Below are 24,951 nucleotides of genomic sequence, written 5' to 3' on the forward strand. Positions count from 1 at the left end.
TATTGAGTCGTGTTTTTTTCCCCTGAGTTACAGCAACTCTCTGCTTGGGTATAGCTGGGCTGGGATTGTGTGGACAGAATAGTAATTTTGCTTGAGACGTAACAAGTAACATGTATGGACATGCCTTTTCAATGTAAAGTAGGCAAAACAGTCTACTTACTCTGCCCAAGAAAAGCATCCAGTAACATGCAGTTGGACAGGAGTTCCATGCTGGTGTAGATATTTACTTTTACTGTACATTTTTCAGAATATAGTCTGAGTGATACCATTATGGAGTGACAGAAACAGTGCATTCAGAAAGCATTCAGACCCCTTCACTTGTTCCACATTTTGTTAAGTTACAGCCTTATTCCAAAATGGATTACATTCATTTTTTTAATCATCAATCTATACACAATACCCCATAAAAGTGAAAACAGGTGTTTGGAAATTTTTGCAAAGTAATTAAAAATAAATAACTGAATTATTGCATTTACATAAGTATCGAGACGCTTTACTGAGTACTTGTTGGGGCACCTTTGGCAGTGATTACAGCCTCAAGTCTTCTTGGGTATGACGCTACAAGCTTGGCACACCTGTATTTGGGTAATTTTCACCCATTTTTCATTGCAGATCCTCTCAAGCTCTGTCAGATTGGATGGGGAGCATCGATGCACAGCTATTTTCAGGTCCCTCCAGAGATAGTTGATTGGGTTAAAGTGCGGGCTCTGGCTGGGCCACTCAAGGACATTCAGATTTGTCACGAAGCAACTCCTGTGTTGTCTTGGCTGTGTCATTGTCCTGTTGGAAGGTGAACCTCTGCCCCAGTCTGAGGTCCTGAATGCTCTGGAGCAGGTTTTCATCAAGTATCTCTCTGTACTTTGCTCCTTTCATCTTTCCCTCGATCCTGACAAGTCTCCCAGTTCCTGCCACTGAAAAACATCCCCACAGCATGATGCTGCCACCACCATGCTTCACCGTGGGTATGGTATTGGCCAGGTGATGAGCGGTGCCTGGTTTCCTCAGACATGACGCTTGACATTCGGGCCAAAGAGTTCAATCTTGGTTTCATCAGACTGTGGCGGCTCCCAAGGGTCGTGCCATCATACTGTCGAACCCCTCGGCACGGGAGTGGTTCAGTCCGGAGGCGGCCCTTAGCCAGAGGGTTTAAAGGCAGGGGTTTGGGTGCCATCTTTCTCTTGTTTGGTCTTCCCTATAACCGGGAGGAACATAATAAAAGGTGCCTCTCAAAACACTGGACTTCGTGCTTCCTTTTGAGACCCACGCACTACAAGACCAGAGAATCTTATGTCAAAGTTCTTCCATTTAAGAATGACGGTGGCCACTGTGCTCTTCAGGACCTGCAATGCTGCAGAAATTGTTTTATACCCTTCCCCAGATCTGTGTCTCGACACAATCCTGTCACGGAGGTCTACGGACAATCCCATCGTCGTCATGGCTTGGTTTTTGCTCTGACAGGCAGTGTTAACTATGGGACCTTATATAGACAGGTGTGCCTTTCCAAAACATGTACAATTAAATTTACCACTGGTGGAATCCAATTAAGTTGGAGAAACATTTCAAGGTTAATCAATGGAAACAGAATGCACCAAAGCTCAATTTTGAGTGTCATAGCAAAGGGTCTGAATATTTATGTAAATGTGATATTTCAGTTATTTCTTTTTATTACTTAGCAACATTTTCTAAACATCTATTTTCCCTTTTTTATTATGGGGTATTGTGTAGATTGATGATAAAAACAATTAAAATAATCAATTTTGGAATAAGGCTGTAACGTGACAAAATGTGCAAAATGTGAAGGGGTCTGAATACTTTGAATGCACTATAGTCTCTTTTTGGAAGAGACCATTACAAACTGAATGAAGTGTTGATGACCATGGAGGGAAACACTAAGTTCCTCTCTTTACCCATTGAAATAAAGCAGGCTTCAAAAGTGTTAAGCAAAACATTAATGATTATGTTTATATTAGGCACGCTTCATCTTAAACTGTTGCATATTGTTTTAAATACGCCACTAAGTTGGAGCGGAGTTGCTCAGTTGGAATTGATGCTGCCTCACAGCAACAGTAACATGGATTTGACCCTGGCCTCTGGTGCTATCCATGAGGAGGTTTCACATTCTCCCCAAGGCTATGTAGCTTCTTCCCACATTGCAAAGAGGTACTAGTTGGTAGGTCAATTGGCCGCTATAAATTGCCCCTGGTGTGTTGGTGAATGATAGAATCTTGGGAGAGTGATGGAAATATGGGATTGTGATGATTAAGATGGATGGGATTCACAATGACTTGGTCATATGGATTCAGAACAGTCTTACTAATAGAAGACACTGGATTGTGGTGGAAGGTCATTCTTCAGGCTGGAGGTCTATGACCAGTGGAGTTCCATAATGATCTTGGTCAGGATTTCTTGTTTGTGATATTTGTAAATGACTTCACAAATGTAGAAGGGCTGGTTAGTAAGTTTTTTGAGAAGATACCAAGATTGCTAGAGTTGCAGACTGGGAGGCTGGAACCTGTCAAAGTATACAGGGGGGTATAGATCAGCTACAAAAATGGGAGTAGTAGTGACAGATGAAGTTTAATCCGAGCAAATGTGATGTGTTGCACTTCCAGAGATCGACTGTAAGGGAACATATACAGATAATGGCTGATATCGTTAATATACAAAAGGGATCTTGGGGTCCAAGTCCATAGCTTCCTGTGGCAACATAACAGGTAGCGTGGTTAAGAAGGCATATGCAGTATGCTTGCCTTCATGGTTCAGGACATTGGGTATAAGAGTCGGGAAGTTATGATGCATGCTGGTTACATTTTCCAAACATAACAGGAAAGTGAATAAATGTTTCTCTTGCAGCTTTCATCCTCCAATGCGGTCTGGATTTTAAATTAAGTTAGTATCTTGGATGATTTCCTTTGTTATACGCTAAAAATCAACTTTGTTTACGTATGCATCAATTAAATACTGATATAGATCAGAACTAAAGAGAAAACAGGCAAATCCCTCTGCTTATTGGCAATAAATTACACAGCCTTGTGGAATGTGTTTGGGAATACAGCCCAAAGCAAATAATGGCTGGAAATGTATAAAAACTTCAGGCTTGTTCTTTCCAGGGCTCCCAATAAATAAGGCTAGTTAGCCACTTTCTTACCGTTATGACCACATGATTTCAAAATCAATTAAGTAATAGGACTTTCAAAGAAACATAATCAATCATTTAAAAAAATCACTCGTATAGCTGCCTATTTATCCTTAAAATTACAGCAGCAGCCACCCCAGTCAAGATTTTATGCAAGAACCTCCACAAAGGATAGCTTCCACAATATTAACTTCACGCATTATAGTTTCCTTGAAACCCGTCATCAATGTAGTCTATCGTTGACCCATTCTGCAAGAGGAACGTATATTTAAGATTGGGGGGGGGGGGGGGGGGGGAACAAAAAATATATTTTTTAATAAAAAAGACATTTAATAATAGATTAGAATTACTGAATGATGTACAAACATGGGAATACAACTACTAAAAGCATGCAGAATTCATGTCCTAAATAAAGCATATATCATTACTTTTAAGCAAGCCACATACCCCTGCACTAAACTCACCTTAATTTTTAAGATTTCTCCATCATGTTAATCTCACTGAAAGTGGAAAATTCATGTTTATATCTGTAAAGTGATACAAACTAATAATCACAACTCGCGTCTCATGGAAATATTTCAGTACCAGTGGATGTTTTTATGAATGAGTGGGCAACTTCAATATGTTAACTAACAGGTAGGAGTACCTCACTCAACAAGAAATTGAACAACACAGAACTAATGTAAAATGATAATTGATGGTCAGTGTGGACATGGTGAGCCAAAGAGCCTGTTTCCATGTTGTATCTCTAAATTCAATTCAAAGATTGTGGCTGATTTTCTCAGCACCATGTCCTGTCCTATCCCGTTATCTTAACTCCTCTAATATCTGGAGATCCATCAATCTTGTTCATGTGCACAGACCATGCCTGCAGAGCGTTTGGGATGGAGAATTCTAAAATCCAATATGATTTACTTGACAGAATTTCACATTTCTGTCCTAATTGGCAGTCTCCAATATTTTTTGAGACTGCTCTCTAGTACCACATTCCTTAGCCAGGTGATACATATGTCCAGTATCCATCATGCTCTCTAAGAAATGTGTATGTTTCAATGCAGTCAACTCTTTTCTTTCAAATTCTAAATAATGGGCTGGAACACTTAATTTCACCCTCCTATGACACTCCTGCTGCTATACCTTTTTAGGCAAGACGTCCAAACTTGTACACAACACTCCAGGTGCAATCTCACAAACTTTATGTGACATCCTTGTACCACTATCCTTTAAAAAAGGCTAATGTATATTTGCCTTCTTAACTGCCTGTAGCACCTGCAGACATATACCCTGTTGAGCATCGATTTTAAAATGCTTTGTCTTCCAGTACTAATATGCATAGGTATCTACCTGTGGTTTAAGCCCTCTGCTCGGGTTACATGCGTCTGTTGCAGGGAACCTGGCGTGAAATTATGTGCTCTGCCAACACTCTTGTAGTAATGAGGAGCCCTCAGATGGAGACTCTCAATGTGGCTGGTTTCAAGAGGGATGGAACACACAGTACAAACAATCAGCAGCAAGATGTGGAGCTCAAGGAGCACTGGTCAGCTTAGTGAAGTCAGACATAGGTGGGGATTGACAGTGCCTGCTTCACGTGCTGACAGCCCAAATAAACTTGTTGAACTGGTGATTTCAGAAAATACTTTGTACAAATGTGCATCATTTAATTGCAGGTCAGGAAGGGGGAGGTTAGTGGAGTGGCTATTCCTTTTGGAAGATATTTCTCAATCTGCCTCATTGGACATTCAATGACTTGCACTTCCTATATTCCTTGAATCTTGTTCTTAAATGGTTCATGGATACAGCAGCTCCCATCGATGTTGCTGCTCCTCGTTGGGGGAGGCTGCAGTGTTCACTCACTCCATCCCTCCCCACTTATTGTGTAACTATGTGTCGGGGCAGATGTTAGTGGATAGGCTATTACTAAGGAGAAGGTGCTTGGGAGGCTGAAAGGCCTGAAGGTGGATTATTCACGGACCAAAAGGACTGCATCAGAAGGTTCCAAAGGAGATGGCTTTAGAGATCGCGGAGGCAAGAATGGTGATTTTCCAAGAATCACTAGTCAGCAGTAGTTTCAGAGGATTGAAAAATTGTAAATGTTTCTCTGCTGTTCAAGTAGGAAGTGAAGCAGGAGGGGAAATGATAAGCCGGTTACCATGACTTGTGGTTGGTAAGATTGGCCAGGAAGCGAGCGGGTAAGATCATCTGACCCCTCTCACCCTGGCCATAAACTCTTTGAATCACTTCCCTCTGGAAGGCGACTCCGGACGGTCAAAGCTGCCACAGCCAGGCATAAAAACAGCTTTTTTTCCACGAGTGGTAGCTCTACTCAATAACCAAAAATCTGTAGCATCCTTTTGCTCTGGTATTTTATTTAATTCATATGTTTAATCAATAATGTTTTATTATTAATGTTTAATGTTTTATGTATCATTCTTAAGTCACTGTATAGAAACATAGAAAATAGGTGCAGGAGTAGGCCATTCGAGCCTGCACCGCCATTCAATATGATCATGGCTGATCATCCAACTCAGTATCCTGTACCTGCTTTCTCTCCATACCCCCGGATCCCTTTAGCCACAAGGGCCACATCTAACTCCCTCTTAAACATAGCCAATGAACTGGCCTCAACTACATTCTGTGGCAGAGAATTCCAGAGATTCACCACTCTGTGTAAAAAATGATTTTCTCATCTCAGTCCTAAAAGATTTTCCCTTTATCCTTAAACTGTGACCCCTTGTTCTGGACTTCCCCAACATCGGGAACAATCTTCCTGCATCTAGCCTGTCCAACCCCTTAAGAATTTTGTGAGTTTCTATAAGATCCCCCCCTCAATCTTCTAAATTCTAGCGAGTACAAGCCGAGTCTATCCAGTCTTTCTTCATATGAAAGTCCTGATATCCTAGGAATCAGTCTGGTGAACCTTCTCTGTACTCCCTCTATGGCAAGAATGTCCTTCCTCAGATTAGGAGACCAAAACTGTATGCAATACTCCAGGTGTGGTCTCACCAAGACCCTGTACAACTGCAGTAGAACCTCCCTGCTCCTATACTCAAATCCTTTTGCTATGAATGCTAACATACCATTCGCTTTCTTCACTGCCTGCTGCACCTGCATGCCTACTTTCAATGACTGGTGTACCATGACACCCAGGTCACATTGCATCTCCCCTTTTCCTAATAATATTACCACTCAGGTAATAGTCTACTTTCCTGTTTTTGCCACCAAATTGGATAACCTCACATTTATCCACATTATACTGCATCTGCCATGCATTTGCCCACTCACCCAGCCTATCCAAGTCACCTTGCAGCCTCCTAGCATCCTCCTCACAGCTAACACTGCCCTCCAGCTTCGTGTCATCCGCATACTTGGAGATGTTGCATTCAATTCCCACGTCCAAATCATTAATTTCATAAATCATAAATACTCGTCCAAGTATGGCATGCTGTCACTTGCTGGCGGAGCACCAAGGCAAATTCCTTGTATGTGAATACTTGGCCAATAAACGTATTCATTCATTTTAGAGTCCATTATAAAGGATGAGGTTTCAGAGTACTTAGAAGCACATGATAAAATAGGCTGAAGTCAGCATGGTTTTCTGAAGAGATCTTGCTAACAAATCTGTTGAAATTCTTCAAGGATGTAAATAACAGGATAGACAAAGGAGATTTAGTAGATGTTGTTTACCTGGATTTTCAGAAGACCTTTGATAATGTGCCACACAAGGCTGCTAAAGAAGATGAAAGCCCATGGTATTAAGAGGGAAAATAGAATGTTGGCTGAATGGCAGATGGAACACAGCGTAGGGAGGTGTGGAGTCATGCATTTTTGGTGCAGGAGTAGAGGCTGAGGCTATTTTCTAAATGGGGAGAGGATTCAGAAATCAGACGTGTGAAGGAACTTGGGAGTGCTGGTATAAGATTCCTAGGACAGACCATTTTAGACCAGATTTTGGACTTCATGGCCAACTCAGGCCAAGACTTCAGCAGCCAAGGCGTTTAGCAATCAAATTCAATTTCAAATTCCTCTAACTGCATCTGTCCACCAACTTCCCCCATACATAAGCCCTGACTGACCATACAACCCTTTGTGCACACTACCAAAGGTAGATTTTACAATGTTAAAGGCCTTATATTAATACAAGTTGTTGCTATGGCTAATAAGGTTTAATTTTCAAGTTTCAAAATTTCTTTCCACTCTGTTGCTTTAAAAATTGAATTCTATTTTTTTAAACGAAAGATTTTAAACATCCATTTGGAATACCTCCTCCATTTGCCAAGCATAAAAAATATTTTTAAAGGATTGAAGCTAAATTTAAGATGCTTGATTCAATTATTATATCAATGTTTTCAAACTAGGAAAATAATTTCATCTAAAACAAAGATCTCATTTAGTAGCTGAATATTTCATTCGTGCACACCACCTAAACCTCTTTCAGTACTGTTTTACAAGAGAATCATGTATTACTAAGCCAAAACACAAAAAAAAATTCTGAAGCAGTTTGCAGATAATAGCTACTCCTAATCCAGATTTTGTTCTTTTTAACTGAATACCATGCCATTGTTGCTTCTATCAATTTCAGCATAATATTTAAAAATGTAAATGAGTAGGTTTGTTATTTTCACAGGTTTTTCAGCCACAAAATTAGAAGAGTAGACCATTCTGCGGTTCACGTCCGTGTTGCCAATGAAAGTGATCATGGTTAACCTTCATGCCTTGCAATTTTGCCTGACCAAATTCCCTAGAGACAAAGACCACTGCTTGTTCAGCAATGACAACACAAGTGCTGGGACTGAGTGACCACCAGGAAACAAATGTTCACATTATGGTCAGTTCCAATGTTCAAAACTACATTCGTAATCTCTGTAGATCTGTACTTTTAGTTTGTGTAGTGGGACTCAAAAGGGCTTCAATTTCACTGGTTGTCAGATTGTCAATTTCTGAAAAACAATACAACAGATTCCAAACTTTTACAAATATACGTGAAAGACTTAAGCATGTTGACATACTTCTCAAAAGGCGAATATTACTCAAGGATTCAATTACCATCTTTTAAAAATAGTTTTACACCAAAGGTAGTTGGGTTCTGTAATGGAGATACGGAAAATTACTATTTAATCTGTTGCTTACTTCCAATGCAAAAAACACTATGACATTTCCGAGTTACTTGATTTCATTAAATTGATACATTACCCAAATGAAACACAGGATAAAACTCTGGATTCACCTTAAACTGGAGCTCAGTTTCCACAAAGGGTTGAAATAATCCCACTTAAAGAATCCAAAGGCTTTTCCAGTTGTAAGATCCCTGTTGCTTTACTAAATTCTTCATGGATTTACCATCTTATAAAATGTTTGAGAACATGACGTAACTGTAAACCGCTACTTTTATCAAGGATAATTCTAAATATTGTTACCACCCTCCAAATCACTTTCAAAAGGATGTGACGTACTTTAAAAGGATCAGAGCACAATTCAACACAATTTCATGGTGTACCTGCTGATAAGAGGAAAATAAAACATCAATTTCAATGCAATTTTTATTTTTCCAGTTCTTCCAAAGACACTAACATGTACTGCAAAAAATATAATTGTCTGTATTTGCCAAAAACTACCATATCTGCAACAATCCAAAAAAAATACTAGTTACTTTTCACTATTTTTGACTTTTTTCCCCATTAATGACCGTTTAAAATAGAGCCTGTTAGTTCCCAATCTGACCGTTCATATGAGGAACTCTATTATCTGGAGGTACTGAATGACCATTTTGCTGTATTCTTTCAACTCTTAGTCCTCCTGGCGGCTGCCAATCATCATCTGAAAATGAACTGGAGCTTCCCGACTCCGAGTCAATATCACTCGATCCTTCAAAATCCCAATCTGCACTTGACTCGCTCCGGATATCATCATCCTCGCTAATAAAACTCTGTCCGGGATCCAAGCATGAAGGGTACAGACGTGCTGAAAGGCATATGAAGTCACTGTCATAGTGTAACAAACCCAACATTGTACCAACGTTGACCCACTGATCACCATTTACATCATACTGATGAACAGTCACTCTGTTCTTCCTCCACTGTGGGACTATAGTGGTTATGAGAAGCAGTTTGTTGCCATGACAAACAATTTGAAAATTGTGGGTATTAGCATCGATGGGGATATCACTGATCTTTCGCCACTCACCCTTCGAAGGGTTGTAAACCTTAATGACCGGGATGTCACAAATACAATAAATTTCATCATTGAAAACACAAGCTTCCTGGAACTCACTCCGCTTTAAGGAAGCACAATTCAGCCACTGATTTCTCTCTGGCACATAGCACAACATCCTCTTATTATTAACTGCATACAAGCAGTCTCCAACTGTAATCAGCTCAAATGAGTGCAATGCATGAGGCAAGGAGGCCACAAAAATCCACTGGTTTCTCTGAATACTGTAACACTCAACCTCTTTAACTTTCAGGTCCGTAGATGGGTCTCGACCGCCTAGGATGTAAATGTATCCATTCAAATAGGCAACATCCATACCTTCTCTTGCCAGCAGTCGCTCTGCAAGTTGTTGCCAGCTATTCTGAACGGCATTATATACCCATAGTTGTTTACTTGGTTGTGCTGCCAAAAAGACGTCATTGTCTGGCGAAACACAGACAGCGAGTGAACTGATGGACTTTGTAAGAGCTGGACTAGTCAAAGGTGAAGACATTGCATATATGTCACCAGAATATGGATCATAACACAGGAAAGGCTCCTTTCGATGGCCAAAAAAAATAACCATCTCCTTAGCACTAAATCCAACCCTCTTTGAAGAGTTATGCATATTGGTGGATAAATCAACAGCTTTGGGAAGTGAAAGGTCATGCAAAATAGAACTAAGAGATTTGTTTTTGACAAACAGCTGAGATTTAAGTGTATTGATGTACAGTCTGTCTTTCTCACTGAAATGATGCCACCTTACAGACTTCAACACTTCAAGCGCATATGCAGCACGCTCACTGATATTTGATTCAATCCACTGAATTGCCACGGTGCACACTTTCCTCTCACTGTCGATATCCAGTGTATCCAGCTTTAGGATCTCCTTAATCTGTTCCAGCGAAAGTTCACACAACTCTTCTGTTCTGCACAAATGCTGCAGGTTACGAGCGATGAAGGCAAGTGCCTTCTCTTTCAGTTCCACATTGTCAAAAGCATCTGCAAACTAAGGCAAAGGAAATTGGTTAGAGATCTGTCAGACACTGACAAGTGACTCTTCACAAATGAATTGATTTATTATGTTACATCCTCAAGGTGCCTCAGCTAATCAAGCAATTTTTGAAATATGAAATAATTACTATGTCTACTTGTCATCCACACATACATAGATCCCACAGCGAGTGTAATACCATTAATCTATTTTGGTGAGGGTGGTGGTGGATAAATGCGGATCCGATGTTGTTGTATATTTTGGGTACTTGGAACTGACTTAAAAGAACTCTCAGATACAGGAGTAAACTCACAAGCTACTTTATTGCAGGACGCCACCTTGAGTCTCCGCCAGCGCATGCGTCCCCTCGCACAAGACATAACATATGCTAATTACATTATATACATTACAGATGTCTTTTGTTTTTAAATTGTAAGCAGATGGAGGACATATTTATGCAACTGTCTCTGTGTAAGCAAGACTGCAGCACAAGCAAACGGTCAAATGAAAACATGCTAGAACTTCATTGTTAAAAGCACCAACATTTATCTCTAAATCTATTCTGTAACAAATGTAAGCATCGCTTGCTAAACCTAGAAAATAGGTGCAGGAGTAGGCCATTCGGCCCTTCGAGCCTGCACCGCCATTCAATATGATCATGGCTGATCATCCAACTTAGTATCCCGTACCTGCCTTCTCTCCATACCCCCTGATCCCTTTAGCCACAAGGGCCACATCTAACTCCCTCTTAAATATAGCCAATGAACTGGCCTCAACTACCTTCTGTGGCAGAGAGTTCCAGAGATTCACCACTCTCTGTGTGAAAAACGTTTTTCTCATCTCGGTCCTAAAGGATTTCCCCTCTATCCTTAAGCTGTGACCCCTTGTCATGGACTTCCCCAACATCGGGAACAATCTTCCTGCATCTAGCCTGTCCAACCCCTTAAGAATTTTGTAAGATTCTATAAGATCCCCCCTCAATCTTCTAAATTCTAGCGAGTAGAAGCCGAGTCTATCCAGTCTTTCTTCATATGAAAGTCCTGACATCCCAGGAATCAGTCTGGTGATTCCCAAACATTATGGAGGGCACTGTATGTGGCAAATAAAGCTCTATTGAACTATTGAGAGTTTCCTCCAGCAATATGTAGAGGGGCCCCACAGGGGAATGGGCAATACTTGATCTAGGTTTTGTAAATTGGGATGGGTAAGTGGATGTCTTTTTTAATTAGGTTTAAGATAGTTATGGGAGGGACAGAGCCGGCCCACGAGTTAAAATGATAAATTGAGGCAAGGCCAACTTTGAGGGTACGAGACAGGAACTTGCTCAATTTGATTGGATTCAGCTGTTTGAAGGAAAAAGAACGTGGGATGTTTTGAAAAGTGTGCTGACAAGAGTTCAGGACATGCACGTTCCTGTTAAGACTAAAAGGCAAGGCTGGTAAGCGTAAGGAAGTTAGGATGACTAGGGAAATTGGGGCTCAAGTCAAGAGTAAGGAGGAGGCATGAGTCAGGTATCAGCAGCTGGGATCAAGTGCATCCCTGGAGAAATTTTGGGAAAGAAGGAGCAAGCTACAACAGAAAATCAGGAGGGCAAATAATGGGCAGCTCTGGCAGATAGCATCTATCTTTTCATAACTAAAATTCTGATCTTGTGCTCTTCTGGTTTGTGGGGTTTTTCTATTTGCGCGAAAACGTTACGCGATAGCGCTACGATTATTCACCAGGTTACTCACCGTTCTCCTGTGCTGCGAGTGCAACAAGCTTCGTTCTGATCGGTGGTATATTGTAAAAGTTATCGAGGTTTAAAAATCATGAAAAAACACGAGTGCGCAGATCGGTCTCTTCTCCTGTCAGTCAATACCACGGCCGGCATGACGACGCCCCTTCCTGCCCCACTGGCGGTGGCCTGTGCCGCCTCACTCACAAATTCCTCTCTCCCCTCACAGTAACTTGTCTATCGTTTCCCCCACCACTGGCCGCGCGGGGGGCTCAGTGGGGGCCCTGGTCCCGTCTCTCTCTCCCTCATCGCTCACCACTCACCACTCTCCCCTGCCTGCCCTCTGCGGCAATGGCGGTCCAGTCTAACTGTTCCCCAGGTCCATCTCCTCTGCCGCCACCGTTGCGGTAACGCACCCTCACGCCTTCTCGGAGATCTTCTCCATCAGCTCATCGAAACTCATGGTGCTCACCGTGACGAACACCGATACCAAACCCCCCCCCCCCCCCCCCCCCCCCGGCAGCAGCGAGCAGACAGGCAGGTAGGTACGGCGGGCCGAAGTGGGCACAGGGAGAGAGGGAGAGTCAGGTTACAAGGCGGCCTAGCAGTTTGCACGGAGCTTGAGTAACTCACACACACACACACACGATTCAAAGTGGTCCAATCGTCAAGTCACGGGATCTAAGCCACAGCTAACAATGAATGACCTGTGGAGGATGGATGGGAGGGAGGGAGTCACTGAGGGTAGGGGAAAGGAGAGGGCGGGAGGGATTGGGGGAGGGGAAGGGGTAGGCAGGGAGAGGGGGAAAGTGGGGAAGGTGAGGAGAGTAGGGGTGGAGGGGGAATAGAGGGAGAGGAGGGGGGGAGGTAGGGAGTGGGGAATAGAGGGAGAGGAGGGCAGTGGGGGAGATCATGAGCGATAGTGGGGGGGATAGGGGGATAGGGAGGGGAGAGGAGTTATGGAGGAAGTGACTGAGGGTAGGGGAAAGGAGAGGGAGGGATTGGGGGAGGAAAGAAGAGCGAGGGTCAAGAGGAGGGGGAGGGTGTGTTGGGGGATGAGGGGAAATGAGCTGTGCCTGCGCAGTTGGGGCCTATGCGCGAGTGGTGCAACAATGTGTTGGGGGGACGGGTTGCATTGGGGGAACGGGTGAGTGTTGGAATATTGCATTGGGGAACGGGTTATGTTGGGGGACCAGGCCTCCCATGTGACAGGAACCCAACGGGTCCCACTTAGTCTAGTTCAGGATAATCCCAAGAGATTTTATAAGCACATAAAGAGAAAAGGGGTAACCAGAGAGAGACTGGTGATGGTGGAAAGTTGCTTGTGTGACTGGAGGCCTGGAGTGGTGTGCCTCAGGGTTTGGTGGTGGTCCCATTGACGTCTGTCATCTATTTTGGATGAGAACGTACATGGCAATTTTGTAGATGACACAATAGTGGGTGGTATTGCAGATAGTGAAGATGGTTGTCAAAAATTGCAGTGGGAACTTGATCGGTTGGCCGAGTGGGTTGACGAATGGTTAATAGAATTTAATAAAGAAATGTGAGATGTTGCATTTCAGGAAGTCTAACGTGGGCAGTACCAACATAATGAATGGTAGGGCTCTGAAGTGTTGTAGAGCAGAGGAATCTATATGTTCAGGTACATAGTTCCTTGAAAGTGGCATAGATAGGGTGGCCAAAGGCTTTCAAAAGGTACATGAATAGGACAGGTTTAGAGGGATATGGACCAAACACAGGCAGGTAGGACTAGTGTAGGTGAGACATGTTGGTTAGCGTGAGCAAGTTGGGCTTAACGGCCTGTTTCCACGCTGTATGACTCTATATATGAGGTGCTGGAGAAAGCCAGTGGTTCAGGCAGCATCACTTTGCACACACTATCCAACATGTGTCAAATACAGGAAAATAAGACATGGGAGCAGAATTAGCCCAGAGTCGACTTCGCCATGTCATCATGGCTATCAACCCTGTTCTCCTGCCTTCTCCCCTTAACCTTCGACATAATTAAGAACCTATCAATCTCCACTTTGAAAATGCCCACGGTCTTGGCCTCCACAGCGGTCGACGGAAATTAATTCCACAGATTCACAACCCTCTGGCTAAATTCCTCATCCCTGTTCTAAAAGGTACGACCTTTTTTTCCTGAAGATCTTCCCTCTTGTTCTAGACTCTCCCATCCTTTCCACGTCCACTCTATCTCAGCCTTTCATTACCCAGTAGGTTTCAATGAGACACCCACCCTTCCCCCCCCTCCTCTCCTCCCCCCCCCCCTCCTCATCTATGGGCTCCTATCTTGTCTAGCAATCTCACGTGCAGCATCTCATCAAGGGCTTTCGGAAATGCAAGTCCTGCTTGTTACCTCCTCAAGTCTATTCTGCTTGTTACCTCCTCAAAACAGGTTTGTCAGACAAGATCTCCATGTCAAAACCATGTTGCTTCCAAATACCCCGAAACATCATCCTGAACTGGGACTAGCTCAGGTAGACACCTTGGTTAACATGGACATGGGTCGAAGGGACTATTTCCGTGCTGTATGCCCCTCCCCCTCGCAGCCCCCGGGTGGGGCAATGGGAATCCCACTCAGCAACCCGACAGGTAGGGTGGGCTCACCTTTAAGATGCCGGCGCAGTTGTAGAGGTCGAGGCGCCGCGCCATGAAGGCAGCGCAGGCTTGCCGCACGTAATCGAGCTGCAGCATGTTGGCGGCCACGTAAAGCTTCTGCACGCTGGCCTCGCACACGGTGACGCGGCCCGTGTAGCAGTAGTCAATGATGAGGGCCATCGAGTCCGAGTCCACGTCGTGGATGGTGACGCTCTGCTGCTTGCTCTCGAACAGGCCGCCCGTGAACATGCTCCTGAAGTAGGGGCTAGCGGCCGCCAACACGTTCCGGTTGCACAGGAAGCGGCTCCCGCCGTCCACCTCCAACGTCACGTCCACTAGCAGCCGCGCGTCGTAGAAGGACTTGAGTTCCCGGAGCAGGGCCCCGGCGTAGGCCGTATCCTCCAGCTGCTCAGGACCCGACAGAGCCTCCATCTTGTCTCGGCCGCACCCAGAGCCCCGCCCTCAGCGCGTCACCAGCTCCCGCCTCGCCGGTCGCACTCAGCCAATCAGCTTCCATCACATCCGCCCCCTCCCCATGCTCATTGTCCGCCTTGGACGTCAATCACCGAACGTCACCGGCGGGCCGACCAGGGGCTCCACTTTTGTTAGGGCGCCTCCTACAGACCAACTCTACTCATAGCGGATTCTATTCTGGTAAATTCCAGAACTTTCTCCAGTTCAAAATAGAAATAAAATGATATAACGTGATTCCATAAATGCAGTTTAGGCAATATTGTCTAATAAGAAACAAGCTGGTTTTTCTGAATTAAAGGAAACGCAAGTAAATTTCCATTTCTTGGCTCTGCAGCTAAAATCTAGGACCCTCTATTAAATCCAATTAATGAGCCACCGTTTTCATTAGAAATGCTTCTGTGAGTATTGACCCGTATACCGATTATACCTCGTAATAGCACCCAGTCTCATCTATCCACTATTGTCACAACCCCACTGCATGCATTAAGTGCAATGTCACACTGAATGTTTTTGATTATTTAAACTTTACTGTTTTAATCACCAGTTCTCCAAGGCTTATGCAGAATGCATTAATAATGTTTCCCTTTTTGTGATTATCCGTTGTAGTGTTACTGGTCAGGTCGGAGGGAGTCCCCCCCCCACCACGGATACCATGTAATCCCGTGCTACCTGCTCCATGATTGAATAGTCGGCGACTAGACAGTCTCCCGCACCTGGTTTGCCAGGTGAGGAGGGGGCTGTGGACCCCCAGCAGGACCAAGAACAAGACCTGTCAAAGGGCGGATGAGCTCCTAGCGAGCCAACGGCCATCCACACTTCAGTAGAAGTTGAGATCACTGTCTTACATAGCATTGTGAGGCACCGTGCCTGTTGATGTTTTCAACGATGATGATGATTTGTAGTGTTGAATGGAAGTGAATTTCTTGGGAGAGACAAATAGGATTCAGCAAAGTCATCTTGTCTATAATTAACAGGACGATGATGGAGATTCAAAAGAGTCAAATTCTTGGGCATGCATATTTCTGAAGATCTTTCCTGGGCCCAGCACACTGATGCAATTATAAAGAAAGCACATCAACACCTCTACTTCCTGAGAAGACTATGGAGATTCCGTATGTCAGAGAGGATTCTCTTGAACTTCTACAGGTGTACAGTAACGAATATATTGGCTGGTTGCATCATGGCCTGGTTCGGCAACTTGAATGTCTAAGAGTGATGAAGATTGCAAAAAGTTATGAACACTAACCAGTACTGACCTCCCCACCATCGAAGGGATATACCGGATCGCTGCCTCAAAAAGGCAGCCAACATCATCAGAGATCCACACCACCCTGGCCACATACTCATTTCACCCCTGCCATCGGGAAGAAGGTACAGGGATCTGAAAACTGTAACGTCCAGGTTCAGGAACAGCTTCTTCCGTACGGCCATTAGGCTATTAAACACTACAATCTCAAATAAGCTCTGAACTACATGGACTATTATTGTTATTGTTGCAGTTATTGTTTGTTTTTTATGTGTACGTGTGAGTGTGTGTATACCACCAGGGGCGCTGCACAATTGGCAGCCCCGCCAACAGTCTGTCTATTTTTTCTTTTTTTTTTGTGTGTAAATGTTCTCTGGTTTGTTTTATGTGGGGGTCGGCGGAAATTTTTTTTTTCAGTTTCTTACCTTGCTGGAAATGCGATTGTTTTCGAGATTGCACCTCTGGTTGCTCTGCGGCCTACCATCGATGCAGCTGGAGACCTTCTCGGACTGACTTTGAGCCCCAACACGTGTCGTGCACTTAACATCGGGGTCGATCCCTTGCCTGGGATCGCTCCAACCGCGGCCTGTGAATTTACCATCAAGAGCTCACAGTCTCGGGAGAGGCAGTCGGGAGCTCCAATGACGGTGAGGCTCGATCAGCCCCAACCCGGGGTCCGATCGCCCAGCGCGGGGGAGCTGACATCCCCCCGATGCAGAAGCAGATCGCCCTGATGCAGAGGGCCCAAACGCCGTCAGCTACGGGAGTCAAGTTCATCCCGTCAACGGAAGACTCAAGGCCCCCTGCCACGGGAGAGCAAAGAAGGGAAGAGATTTAATCTTTTTTTCGCCTTCCGTCACAGTGAGGAATGTGGGGAAGTTACTGTGGTGGATGTTTATGTTAAAATGTATTTTGTGTGTTCAGTTGTTTTTTATTGGTATGACTGACTTGGCAAATGAAATTCCTTGTATGTTACAAAACATACTTGGCCAATAGAGTATTACTGTGATTGTGATACACACATTGAACTTTTTTTTCATATCGTTTACAGAGTACTATGTTTACATATTCTGTTCCGCTGCTGCAAGTAAGAATTTCATTGTCCGATCTACGACATATGACAATAAAATACTCTTGACTCATTGATCAATAGAATCAAAAGATTTAGTGAAAGAGTATGCACATTGGTTTATGTTACTTTCTGCATTTTAATTTGGAGTTGTCTTATGATGATCATGCTCACCTTGGTTCCAAATGGACAGGATACACACTGCAATTCACAGAGCGTCTCTTCAGCCATTTAGAATATAGTCAGTCTATTGAGTATAGAAGATAGACACAAAAAGCTGGATTAACTCAACGGGTTGGACAGCATCTCTGGAGAAAAGAAATCAATGATGTTTCGGGTCGAGGCCCTTCTTCAGAAGGAAGGTGATCTGAAGATGGGTCTTGACCCGAAACATCACCTATTCCTTTTCTCCAGAGATGTTTGTAATGGGCCTGTCCCACTTGGGTGTCATTTGGGCGACAGCCTAAAAAGAGGTTGTCGCTTGATGACGCGGGCGTGATGCGTGGTGACGCATGCAGTGACGCGCAGTGCTTCCCTGTCGCCCCAGGACTTTGGAATGTTCAAAATCCTGGGACATCATTTGGGAGTCTCTGTATGCTGTCCTGTGGGTGATGCCCGGTTAGGGTTATGGACCACAGATTAGCGATGTTACAAAACTTACCTTCAGCGGCGCTGCAGTTCTGCCACTGGCCGTGTATGCGTCTCTGGCGCCTTTGGGGGGGGGGGGGGGGAATTAAAATTCAGTTTTGTACTGCCTGACGGAGGCGGATTCCCTCGGGCTGCTAGCTACTGAAGAAAAATCGATCGGACTTCTGTTCCCGTTTTTTTTGTTTGTTTTTTAAAATCGCTAGACAATTTAATAATTGGATTAAAATAAAAAGCGACTTCTAACGCCCTCAGCAGGGAATAGGGAACAAGATGCTAATTTCCGAGTATGGTCATGACATTTTTAATACTGAAGATATGAAAGTGAATTAGGTCAAATTAAACTTCTTTTTATGCTTTATCTGTTGGGATAAATTGCAGACTTGATTTTTAAAATCTCAAAATTTTGTAACATTGCTACACAGATGGGCTGTAAAATATTCTTCCTTCAATGCATGGATTTTAAACATTAATATATTAAAATTAATACAATAAAATCAATTGTGCAAATGAAAAGATGTCTGAGTCGTTCAATTTTATTTATAGATGTAATGTCCGCTTCCAGATCCGATCACCGTCTCTATAACTTTTCACAGGGATGGATTCAGTGAGTGGAGACTAAGCTCCCCTCTCCCCTCTTTCCCCATCCCACCCCCATACCTCCTTCTCCACTCCCCCATATCCTTCTCCCCTACCCTCTCCCCCCTTCTTCCCTTCTCCCCTCTTCCTCCCTTCTCCCCGCTCCACTCTTCTCCCCCTTATCCACTAACCCCCCCCCCCCTCCCATCCTATCCTCCCCCTCCCTTCTCCCATTCTTCACCCACCCCCCCCACTTTCCCCAACGCCCCCCCATTTGTGGACCCAGCCTGCGACCAGCGATCCCCCGCACACAATCTCACACATGCGACAGACAATTTATACAAACCTGTGCGCCTTTGAAGTGCGGGAGAAAACCCTAACACTAGCCCTAGCTTCTGCTTGTCCCCCTCTCCTGCCTTCTCCCCGCTCCACTCTTCTCCCCCTTATCCACTGCCCTCTCCCCTTCTCCCATTCTCCACCACCCCTCCCCCCACCTTCCCCGACGCACAAAGGCCACATCATCTGGTTTAGTAACATTGGCTATGCGATTAATGCAGACTTTGGGAACAACACCCCCCCACCTCCCCCCTTGCTTCAAAATGGATGATGGGTATTTAGACCGTGGCCGGAGCAGGTGGGTGGCACTGTTACATTGACAACATTGCCTATACCCAGTTGAAAAGCCCACTGCCTCTGGGGGTTTGGAGAGACCATTGGAAGAGAGATCTGCCTCTGGGACAATTCGTAGCCATGACGAGCAAGCAGAACATTGCGGGTTTGAGTCCAACTCCTGGGATCCCTGTGTCACATTTAGTTCAGAACTTCAGAGATACAGTGCCCTTCGGCCCACCGAGTCCGCAACGACCAGTGATCCCCCGCACACTATCCCACACACACTAGGGATAATTTATACTTATACCAAGCCTATCAACCTAAAGTTAGGGTTGCGGTTAGGGCTAGGGTTTGGGTTTCCTCCCGCACTCCAACGGCGCACAGGTAGATAATTAGGTGAAGATTAGTCATGATTTAGTTAAATACTTTAAATTCAAGTTCAATAAAGCATTTGTAACAAGGATTCAAGCCAATTTGGAATATTCATCAGCTGTACCATCATCCAATGAAAACATTGCCAGTATTTATAAATTAAATACATTTACCAAAAATACATCTTATTCCTTCCTTCAATTGTTAATCCACAATATATATTATAAAGTTCAGCACATTTGCCTGTCATTTTGCCCTGAAACCCATTTCCTCATTTAAAGATCAGAAATATGAAGCAGCATGTACAAAGCATTCTACCAATGGATTTAAAGTGACTATTGCTCTTCTGAATCCAGTTGTCAGTTATATGCATGGGAAACAAAAGATAAAACAGTGATGTTAGGGGAAACCAACTTCCATATTTCAACTGGTACCAGCTTCTGCATAAAAGCTCCTTATGGAAATCTAGAGAACAGGAGTCTTCAATCTCCAACATTTAACAAATGCAGTGATTGGAACATTATCTTATCCGCTTTTCATCATGTGGTTAACCGCCTGTCCGGCTTAGGCGCACATTTTAAAATTGTTCCTCTCCACAGTGCTGGGGCAAGTAAAAGGCTCAAGGTAGTGACACTGAGAATGAGGAGGTACACCTGCAGAGAAAGAAGTTGTACAACAGCTTTAATTTTTACGTTGTATATAATGAATTGAACCACAACTGAATATATTATTGCTACATTTAAACAGATGCTGAACAATTACAAGGCAACTTACTTCTCGAGAGACAATCCCCGACTTGCGGGCTCGACTACTCAGAACAAAGGAAAATTCACTGACTTGTGCTAAGCCAGCGGAAACGATCCACCTGATGTACCTGCTGTTTCTTGGAAGAATTAGAGAGAGGACAAGTACTGCTAAGACGAACTAGAAAAAATAAATTTAAAAATGTGTTAACATTATCACTCACACATCTTTCGCTATGTTCTAGGTGATTTAATTGTATATATTTCCATGACCTGCATTCCACTTTCATCCCACATTCCAAAGACAAGCAGGCGTGTAGGTTAATTGGCTTTTGTAAATTGCCATTCGTATGTAGGATGCAAAAATGGGATATCATAGAACTAATGTATGGGTGATCATTGGATGGTGTGGACATAGTAGTCCAAAGGCCTATTTCCACACTGTAACTCTAAACTAAACTTCCATTTTGATTAGTTGGAAAGACCATCTGGTGTTGGTCCAAAAAAGCAGCAGCAACTAGTAACACAGAGTTTATTTTAAATACAAATTGGGGCATTGAGTATATTAGTTAGGGGCAATAAATATAAAGTGCAGGGAGTCATGTTGAAGCTTTATAAAAAGTTGGCTAGGCCGTATTTGGAATATTGTGTCCAGTTCTGGTCATTCCATTACAGGTTGTGGAGGCATTGATTGATTGATAAAGAATGCAGAAGAGGTTTACCAGGATGCTGCCTGGATTAGATGGCATTAGCTGTATGGAATGTTTGGACCGACTAGGATTGTTTTCCCAAAACCAGAGCTGAGGAGAGACATGATTGAAGTTTATAAAATGAAGGATAGACAGTCAAAATCCATTTTCCCAGGGTGGAAATGTCAAAAACTAGAGGGCATAACTTTAAGGTGAGAGGGGGAAAGTTTAAAGGAGAATTAATTTTGTTACAGAGAGTGGTGGGTGCCTGGGATGCACTGCCTGGGGTGATGGTGGAAGCAGATACATTAGTTACATTAAATAGTTTCATTCAGATAGGCACATAAAGATGGATATGGATCAAGTGCAGGCAGAAGGGATTAGATTAATTTGGTATTAGGTAGTGTTGAAGCTTTATGCGCATGAGCTGAAGAGCTTGTTCCTGTGCTGTACTGTTCCAAGTATAATTTTAATAAGGCAAAAGCAGAAACAATTGTGGATAACAATGTACAAATGTACAAAAACAAGACAATTACGCCAAACCCATATGAAGTTAGAGCTTAATTTTAGCTGGAATATAGTATCCACATTCTTCACATTGAATTTCATGTCATGTTGTGAACGCATAGCCATCCCAGCAATACATTCTAACACCACAGATTTCCAAAACCCAAACATTAGAAAGTGGAAATGCTTGGGTCAATCTATGGAGAAATGAACGTTTTGTCAACCTTCCTTAAGGCTAACATTAACTACGTTACCTTCAACACCACCACGGCCAGTGTAAGGCACATTAGCACAGTCAGTTCATAAAGAACAAATGTTGGGAACACGTGAAGACCTAAGAAGAGCAGAAGAATTGGATGTGCATTCATTCAATACGCAGATACCTTGTTAAATGATAGTTTACATATCATTACCCAACAGCACTAATTTGGCTTTATCAGCTATAAAACAGTCAAACACAAAATGAACATCAAAAACTCCAGATGCGGGAATTTGAAACACTATCAAAAATGGTGGAACACTCAGCTGGCCTGGCAGCATCAATGGAAACATACACAAGTTAATGTTTTAGGTTGGAGTCCCTTGATCAGAATTGGGACAGATGGATAACCCGTCAGAACTGTCCATTTTTGATACTAACAAAGAAAGCACATGACCAGAAGCTGTTGAATTCAGTAGAGTTCAGAAAGCTGCAACATTATTCTCCTGTAGTTAAGGTGAAAAAGTGAGAAATGGAATGATTGATGGGAATGGAAGAGTGGACCAGGGAACATAGAACAGTACAACACATGAACAGGCTCTTTGGCCCACAATTGTTGCATTGAATATGATGCCTAGTTAAATTCAACCCAACTCGTCCATGCCGATGATGATGCCCTAAGCTCGTCCCATTCGCCCACATTTGGCCTATCTCTCAAATATTTCCATCCATGCACTGTCCAAATGTCTTAAATGTTGTTATTATACCTGCCTCATCATTTTAAGGTGAGAGGAGGAAAGTTTAAAGGTCATGTAGGGAGCAAGTGGTTTTTTTGTTCGCACGCACACACATGCGCACACACACATAAACACGCACGCACACACGCACATACACGGTGGTGAGTGCCTGGAACACGCTGCTGGGGGTAGTGGTTGGAGCAGACACTTTAGTGGCATTGAAAAGACTTTTGGATAGGCATATGTATATGCAGGGAATGGAAGGATATAGGTTATGCGCAGGTAGATAAATGATGGTCCTGGCATTATGTTCGGCACAGACATTATGAACCGAAGGGTCCTTTCTATGTAACGATTATTCGTCAATTTCTAAAGTAACTGCCCTCCCATGATAAAACTGGCAGCATGTTTTTTTTAATTAAACAATAATGTTTGATTACAAGAAAGCTTAATCAGTTTCTAAAGTAACATTTTTGTCTGATTCCTGTGGGGCTAGTTCCTGATCAAAAACATATTTTATCAAATCCACCCACATAATCTAAGCAGTGCTCCCTAATTCATCACTCTATTTATATCCGGGGCGGCACAGCGGTAGAGTTGCTGCCTTACAGCGCCAGAGACCTGGATTTGATCCTGACTACGGGTAGTTGTCTGTATGGGGTTTGTACATTCTATCCATGACCTGCGCGGGTTTTCTCCAGGATCTCCGGTTTCTCCAAAAAAGTACAGGTTTGTAGGTTAATTGGCTTGGTATTATTGCAAATTGTGCCTAGCGTTAGTGTGCAGGAATCGCTGGTCGGTGCAGACATGGTGGGTCAAGGGGCCTGTTTCCATGCTGTATCTCTAAACTAAACAAAAAAATATCCAATTTGTGTTATGTAAAAAAAGACCTCATAGCAGAAATAACTGTATTGTTAATACTTATTGTGATCTGCCCAAATCTCTGGCTGTTATTAAATACCTTTTAAGAATAAGTTATAAACAGCAGACACATTCCCTAACAATTTAAAATATTGTTAATTACCAACAGATGCAAAGAAAATTATGGCCAGAAAATCCCGTATAGGTTCCATACACAACATCACTTCGTCTGTGGCAATGTGGCCTTGTGATGAAATTAATGCCCCGGCTAAGAAACAACCCAGTTCCATGGAAATATTCAGAATTTCAGTCACCTGCAGGAGTAAGTAAACAAAGTTCAACAAGTGAAATGTAGTTCAAAGATCTGCAGCTAATAACAATTTAATACCAAATAATTAATGGAAAATAAAAATAGTAGCACTTGTATTGGTATATCACAAAGCAGTGATATACAGTACTTATAGGCCATAGACTAGTGTAGCCATAGCATTATACTGCATGAAAACAGGCTCTTTGGACCACCTTGTCAATGCTAACCAAATTGGCATACTGGACTAGAAACATAGAAAATAGTTACAGGAGTAGGACATTCAGCCCTTCGAGCCAGCATCGCCATTCAATATGATCATGGCTGATCATCCAAAATCAGTACCCCGTTCCTGCTTTCTCCCCATATTCCTTGATGCTGTTAGCCCTAAGAGCTATATCTAACTTTCTCTTGAAAACATCCAATGAATTGGTCTCCACTGCCTTCCGTGGCTGTGTAGGAAGCAACTGCAGACAAAATGTGTAGGAAAGACCTGCAGATGCTGGTTTAAATCAAAGATGGACACAAAATGCTGGACTGCCTGCTGTGAAAAAAAGTTGCCTGATGTCCTTAAATCTATCCCCTTTCACCTTAAGCCCATCTCTAATTTTAGAATTCTTTACCCTGGGAAAAAGATTGACTGTTCACTTTATCCATGTCTCTGATCTTATACACTTCAATATGGTCACCCCTCAGACTCACAAGCTCCAACTCCTCCTTATAACTCAAATTTGCAAGCCAAAGTAATATCCTGGTGAATTGTTTCCAACTTAATGACATAATTCCTGTAGCTGGGCAACCAGAACAGCTTGTACTGGAGCCTACCAGGGAGAAGGCAATTCTGGATTTAGTATTGTGTAATGGACCTGATTTGGTAAGGGAACGAGGTTAAGGAGCCATTAGGAGATAGTGACCATAATATGATGTTTCAATCTACAATTTGAGAGGGAGGAGGGTAAATCGGAGGTGTCGGTACTACAGTTGAACAAAGGGGACTATGGAGCCATGAGGGAGGAGCTGGCCAAAATTGACTGGAAAGCAGGGATGACAGTGGAACAACAATGGCAGGTATTTCTGGGAATAATACAGAAGGTGCATGATCAGTTCATTCCAAAGAGGAAGAAAGATTCCAATGGGATTAAGGGGCAACCATGGCTGACAAGGGAAGTCAGGGATCGTATAAAAATAAAAGAGTAGTACAACATAGCAAAGATGAGTGGGAAGCCAGATGATTGGGTAATGTTTAAAGAGCAACTGGAGACAACTAAAAAGCCAAT

At 43.2% G+C, this 24,951-nt stretch overlaps 2 protein-coding genes across 6 annotated transcripts in view; both read right to left on the bottom strand.

Annotated features, from left to right (window-relative positions):
* Nucleotides 1-8,655: 8,655 nt before the first annotated feature.
* Nucleotides 8,656-15,109, bottom strand: LOC116980598 (kelch repeat and BTB domain-containing protein 7-like). Its single transcript, XM_033032981.1, has 2 exons — nucleotides 14,644-15,109; nucleotides 8,656-10,331 (listed from the first exon to the last, which is right to left on the bottom strand). The coding sequence occupies exons 1-2, from the start codon at nucleotides 15,064-15,066 to the stop codon at nucleotides 8,838-8,840; spliced, it is 1,917 nt and encodes a 638-aa protein (XP_032888872.1). The 5' UTR covers nucleotides 15,067-15,109; the 3' UTR covers nucleotides 8,656-8,837.
* Nucleotides 15,110-19,760: 4,651 nt separating this feature from the next.
* The window catches only part of tmco3 (transmembrane and coiled-coil domains 3), a 32,226-nt gene continuing 27,035 nt past the window's right edge, over nucleotides 19,761-24,951 (bottom strand). For 3 of the 5 annotated variants that reach the window (XM_033032984.1, XM_033032982.1, XM_033032983.1), the window contains exons 10-13: nucleotides 23,531-23,681; nucleotides 21,825-21,904; nucleotides 20,406-20,555; nucleotides 19,761-20,284 (exon numbers count right to left, since the gene is read on the bottom strand). In XM_033032984.1, the coding sequence (XP_032888875.1) occupies nucleotides 20,171-20,284; nucleotides 20,406-20,555; nucleotides 21,825-21,904; nucleotides 23,531-23,681 (495 nt within the window). In that variant the 3' untranslated portion in view covers nucleotides 19,761-20,170. The remainder of the gene's footprint in view (nucleotides 20,285-20,405; nucleotides 20,556-21,824; nucleotides 21,905-23,530; nucleotides 23,682-24,951) is intronic. The other 2 variants (XR_004414019.1, XR_004414018.1) reach the window with 1 other exon arrangement.

The sequence above is a fragment of the Amblyraja radiata genome, chromosome 14, assembly GCF_010909765.2.
Source record: "Amblyraja radiata isolate CabotCenter1 chromosome 14, sAmbRad1.1.pri, whole genome shotgun sequence".
NCBI classification, from domain to species: Eukaryota; Metazoa; Chordata; class Chondrichthyes; order Rajiformes; family Rajidae; genus Amblyraja; species Amblyraja radiata.

Coding starts and splice junctions, on each gene's coding strand:
- LOC116980598 (XM_033032981.1), bottom strand. CDS start 15,066: ATGGAGGCTCTGTCGGGTCCTGAGCAGCTGGAGGATACGGCCTACGCC. Junction 10,332..14,643: donor ACTGCGCCGGCATCTTAAAG/GTGAGCCCACCC, acceptor CCTTTGCCTTAG/TTTGCAGATGCTTTTGACAA.